Below are 6,401 nucleotides of genomic sequence, written 5' to 3'. Positions count from 1 at the left end.
TGTCAGTGTCTAATTGTGGTCTTTCTTTTTATGTTATTATAAGATTTATTTTTATTAATCTAATCATGCACCAATGAGTAGCCTGTTTTATAGTTCAGAGGAACTAGACATTTGTTGTTTGGGATTTTGGTGGGTTTTTGTTTTTTAATCTGCTGTATACTAAATTTTACATATTATCAGTGATAAATGGTAGCCTTTATTTGTTATTTATATAAAAAAAAAATTATTAGTCTAATCATGCATCAGTGAGTGACTGAGTGTTTTGCATTATACTTCAGAGGAACCAGGGAATGGAAATTTTTCCTCCAAATGTATCTATTTTGTTTCAGTACTGGGCTAATAGTACAGCTGCACAGAGGCTCTAGAATACGGTTTTAGAGGTTTTAGATTCAGGCAACCAAAAATTACTTTTTGCGATCCCGGTGGCAAGTGGTGAATAATAATACTAATAATAATAATAATAATAATAATAATAATAATAAATCTACAACGCTACGATCGTACGAAAACAAAAGAAACATCTACAAGTCACCTCTTTCGATTTGCAAGCATTAAAGAAACTGTTTTATGAAATGTTTTCTTTTGTATTTTGTTTTACCTTTATGTTTGAGCTAAAAATTATGTATTTAAAATATAATTTCAACGTAACTTTGAGGCAATCGATCAGGTAATCCACACGTTACGCAAATATAATTCACGTAACCGAACAATTGGTCACCTAGGAAAAAAACACGTGAACCGACTTCCGGTTACCTCATATTTCGAAATACTGTCCCCTGCAACGGGATACGTGTTATCACGAACGGTGAACGAAGATATAAATGCATAACTATCTTCCACGAATCTGAACCATATGTAAACAGCGATAATGAATTCAGACCAAATAATGGTATATTGAGACAGACAGATGTGAAATGTTAGACTTTCTCGTTGACAATATATATGTCAAATTTGGGGATAGGACACGTAGATAGGAAGTAGGAATCACTAAGGGCACAAACTGTTCTCCACTATAAGTTTATTTGTTTCCATACATTTATGAATGAGACTTTTTGATTAAGACTGTTAAATCAAAACAAAGGAATCTGGCTAAAACTTGTAACTTTACTTTCTGCTACATTGATGGTGTTACATCATTCAATAACAACATGATAACAAATGTTCTTCCATTGATTTTTCCACAAGCGTTAGAAATGATACAAACATCTGAGGGTATCAAACCAGTTTCTTACCTCGATATATGCACAGAGAATCAAATCAATATTTGCTTCCAAACTAAGCTTTATGACACAAGAGATGACATCAACGTTCCAAAAGTCAATTTTTTCGCTAGATCTAGCAATATACCTTCTGCTCCACGTATTGGTGTCTCCATCTCATATCATGTTGTTCTATCAGGGTTATGATATCCAGGGACTCCTGGGGGCATTTAGAAAGTGTTGTGGTAGACATACCGTTTAGAAGTAATATCTATTAAATAGGATATATCAGTGACCAAATATATTGCTGATGGCATTCCAAAGCAGCAGACAAAAGTATAGTACCTTAAATGTAGTTATCACATTATTTCTCTCGTGGTATACAACATGTAGTTGTCACATTATTTCTCTCGTGGTATACATCATGTAGTTATAACATTATTTCTCTCGTGGTATACAACATGTAGTTATCACATTATTTCTCTCGTGATATACATACAACATGTAGTTATCACATTATTTCTCTCGTGGTATACAACATGTAGTTATCACATTATTTCTCTCATTCAGATTATGACTATTTGGATACAAGGCTGTAACAAAGCAACAACACAGATTATTTTAAGGGGCGGGTGTTTATCAAGAGTTAGGTAACATTTTAGAAACAATGTCTCATGTTTATTCATAAAACAAACTGAAGTCAGTATGGCCATTTTCTTCCTTAACAGAAGATATTTGGCTCAGTATTCATTGCCTGGCACATAAAAGAAAAATACAAATTATGTGGGTGCGTCTGGATATTAAATGTATCTATCTTTCTTATTGATATTATCCATGTGCGTGTTTGTGCGATTGTATTTGTGTGTGATTTTATCACTGCGTGTGTTGGCGTGTGTGCATGTAAAGGATTCCCAATTATAAATAAACTAATTAAAAACGCAATGTTATACTTACACATTGCCTTTAGACTGCTGCCCATCTGTCAAGAAAACAGGCAAAGAATATAAGACAATAAACAGCATGCTGAAATGATCTTTGTAAACGGTGTTTATCTTTTACCCATATGTCCATTCCTGCCAAAAGTTCACTTCGTTTGTTGATCAGTGAAAAGGGTATTAATGGTGAATATATCAAATCACATACACGAGAAAACTAAGACAAAATACAAAACCAATACACGTTTTATATTTTAAATTTATTTGTTATATCTATACTTGATAACATTGGTTACATCACTTGTAGTATAATAATACACAGAATAGAAATTAAACTGTAGTCTCGCCTAATTTTGAAGAAACACACACATAACCTCGTCTCCACAAAATAACAAAGACAGTCTCTGTCAAGACAGCAATAGCAATCCCTATCACAATCCCTATAGCAATCCCTGTTCCAGTTACTTCGTTTGATGAACTTGGCAGAAAGGATTCACCTTTTATAAAACAAACAACAATTATCACACAAAGATACATTTTACTGAGAGCGTGGCTGCTGCACTAATAATAAACGTGTCTGTTGTTGAGAAATGTAAAAACGATAACAATTAAAAAACAAAACAAAAACATGCTATACCGACTACCTGAAATACAAAAAAAAGACTGTAACATGTTCGCTTTAAAGGTATGGAAAAGCAGTATGCGCCACCAACCCCTCAGACACACATAGATAAATGGTGCAGTATTGCTAAATGATGAGAATGGCAGCGATGTTTTATGGTACAAAAACCGATTGCTTACTCTATTAAAAATGGAAGAAAAAAAGCACCACATTTATGTGAATAAATCAAGATTGGATTTTTTTTAATGCACGTCGTAAACAATTAATATCATTTACTAAATTATATTACATCTACATCGCTTATAAGGAAATACGTTTTAATATATCTGTCGTGGGGTCACTGCCTGAGGTGGGAAAGACCAGTTCGAACCACCCAGAGGATTGACCACGTGATTCCTCGCACCTAAGGTAATGGACTACATATCCCTCAGCGTTAGAACAAAACTCTATCTGTGATTCTATACATTACGACTATTACCTGGAGGTAATGTCAAAGTTTCCTGTTCCTCAGTAAAGCCTTTGTATCCATATCTGTTATAAGCCAAAACCCGCACCAGATATCTTGTCTTTGGTTGAAGAATTGATATAACAGCTTTCTGAATTGTGTTAACACCTTTTTCTAGAATCACTTCAGTGAGGTTTGTCCACTGTTGTGTTGTGTCTGCTCGGTATTGTACAAGAAACGTTTGTTCTGAGCCTCCGTTAAATTCCTCCAACCAAGCAACTGAGACTGAGTGTGGATCACTGCTCCATACTGTGAGATCAGAGGGAATATTCGGAGGATCTTCGAGAAACAAAGATATTTACTGAAACATTCGCCTTCCCAAGCATTCACTATATAAATAAAGTTTTACTATAATAAAAACACTATCTGTAAAGATTAAAATTTAATTGCATTTAAAATGCAAATATAATACAGTCTAAGCGAAATGATGAAGCATGATCAAAATGTTTAAAACAAAAACATACTAATTCAACTAAGACAGTAAAACCATAATTAAATGCTAAAGTCCTTCCTACTTACACTAACAAGGCTGTTGTTTTCATCTGGTTCCTGGTAATCAATTTGATATAATCACGAAAGTAATTGAAATAAAGACGAAGTTGTAGTGGTAGTAAGATCTAATTTTAATAACAATCCTGCAGCTAGCACACACACACACACACACACACACACACACACACACACACACACACACAAAAAAAACACACAACATCTGGTAATATGTTTCATAGCACTGGGCGATGTGAAATAAATTAATGCCATGACAGAGAGGAAGTCAGATCCCATTCCAATACTTCAATTGTCTACAGTTACAGCTTGCATCTAGCATATCCATATTTCAATAACGCAATGGTTTACAGTTACAGTTTACAACTAGCATATCCATATTCCGATAACTCAATTGTCTACAGTTACAGTTTACAACTAGCATACCCATATTCCAATAACTCAATGATCTACAGTTACAGTTTACCTCTTGCATATCATCTCTCAACAACTCAATGGTCTACAGTTAGAGTTTGCTACTAGCACATCCATCTTTCAATAACTCTATTGTTTACAGTTACAGTTTACAATTATCGTATCCATCTACACATACCTGTTACATCAAGTGTCAGGTTCTTCACAAGATCTGTGTTTTTAGCTCCATTAGACACAACAACCTGATAAGTCCCAATATCTCCCCGCTGAACGTTTGTTAGTGTGAGTTTCCCAACAGCAGACACGTCAGTTGTAGATGAACTACCAGACCCAATAGTATTTTTGTTTCCATCAGTAACATAGTACCAGGTGAATGTCGGTGTTGGATTGGCAATCACTGATACCTTCAGAGTTACATCACCACCAACTGCTCCTGCAAACTCCTTCTGGAATGGAACTCGATGGTATAACCTTGGTGAACCTGGAATATATTGGCTGCTTAAATTATAACAATTTGGCTCCATAGAGATAATGAAAATTATATTCACGCTTGAACATATTCTTACATACAAGTTGTGTATGCATTACTGCTAGTAGTAAACTGTTTAGAAATGGAACATGAATGAAGAAACAATTTATTTAAAGATGCAGCAACACATTTAATTCGGGCATGTGACTAAGGACCACAGAGATAACGATACAGAAAGCCTACTGCTACTCCTTTTAATTAACACTAAAACAATTATATGCACCACTTCGCATATAGTACATTTTTTTAGCCTTTGATTTTCAGTTGAAGAGCACTGGCTGCAACGAGAAATAGCATTAGGCGGACGTTTTACGACATTGCCATTTCTGTTCGGACGTGGATGAAAATGACCAAAAAATACTAGACAAAAGTAGGATCGGCGCTCCATTATATTCCTCAGATTATTTCTTTCTGTGTAGTGTTTCCCAGTTACTAGAATTATGATCAAATTGCCTGAGTAATCGGTAATGGTATCAACAGAAAAAATGTGTTATGACATGACTATAATATTACAATGTAATGAATATACTATAAACGAACTAATTAAAGTACCAAACGGTATCGAATGACTATTATATGAAGTGCAAGTTATTTGGTATGACATAAGTACAGTATGCTATTAGTAATTTGACTAAGAAAGCAAACACATTTTATTATTAATGTGTTAGAACTTAGTGAGTAGCATTTGGTCAATAATTATCGCATTAATGATACTAATGTACAACTCACATCTGACAACAAGCTGAACACTTTCACTGACAGCTGACTTGACGTTGTTTTCCGCTTCACACATGTAGTGTCCTGTATCCAGACATCCAGCCTCGTTCCACGTGTACTCAGCCTGTTTAGCGTTTGTCACTTCATGCAGAGTCTGTGAGTTGTTCAGCAGTTTGATGTGAAATCCTCGATTACTGTCAACATCACATCTCAGAGTCATAGGAGTCAGCTCATCAACTGCAACCGGTGTATGTTGAGAGTTCAAAGTCAGAGACCTGATTGAAGATTGGTCTGCAAGTATATATATATATATATATATATATATATATATATATATATATATATATATATATATACATATATATACATATACAGTGAAACCTGTCTAAACCGGATGACGTCGGTGACCTAATATTTATCCGGTTTAGACAGGATCCGGTGTTTAGAGGGTCGCGTTTTTATAAAACAGAGTTATTGCCCTTGACGTGCAATTTGCAACGAATTACCCGAGAATGATTTGATTGATCCAATAAACCTGTTTTGTAACGTACAGTTATATAATCATTTATTTAGTTAATGATAACATTGTGCTGCAAAACGCGACTTCCAGCTTTCTAGCCACCCGTTAGATGCCTTAAAATCACGAATCGACAGATCAGATGAAAATTTCAAAGCTTTTTCTTGAATGATTGGTCCGGATATAGGGATATGCTTTGCTCGTGCATGCTGAAACCATTTCCATGTCAGTTCGTTGAGTTCGTCATATTTGCAGCTTGTTTTGAACCGCGTTTTCTTGGCACTAGAGTTACTTTCATATTCTTGAATATAATCGGTCTTCTTCTTTAAAATGTCTGATACAGTAGAAACGCCAATTCCGTACTTTGCTGCCAAATCCTTTTGACTTAATTTTGGTAATTTTGAGAAGAAGTCGACAGTTTCAGACAGTACAATTGGAAACAATCAAGCATTAATT

General features: G+C 34.8%; 1 protein-coding gene across 1 annotated transcript; it reads right to left on the bottom strand.

Moving 5' to 3' along the window:
* Window positions 1–753: 753 nt before the first annotated feature.
* Window positions 754–5,665, bottom strand: LOC121366605 (Down syndrome cell adhesion molecule-like protein Dscam2; the record flags this gene model as incomplete). Its single annotated transcript, XM_041490979.1, has 6 exons — window positions 754–844; window positions 2,154–2,178; window positions 2,509–2,631; window positions 3,235–3,540; window positions 4,361–4,663; window positions 5,441–5,665. Coding segments are annotated over 6 exons (1,073 nt in total), but the record flags the coding sequence as incomplete, so codon positions are not given.
* Between the last annotated feature and the right edge of the window lie 736 nt (window positions 5,666–6,401).

The sequence above is a fragment of the Gigantopelta aegis genome, unplaced genomic scaffold (genome assembly GCF_016097555.1).
Source record: "Gigantopelta aegis isolate Gae_Host unplaced genomic scaffold, Gae_host_genome ctg6363_pilon_pilon:::debris, whole genome shotgun sequence".
In the NCBI taxonomy this organism is placed as follows: Eukaryota; Metazoa; Mollusca; class Gastropoda; order Neomphalida; family Peltospiridae; genus Gigantopelta; species Gigantopelta aegis.
Note: the sequence above shows the minus strand (reverse complement) of the source record. Positions and strands in the feature narration are given on the sequence as shown.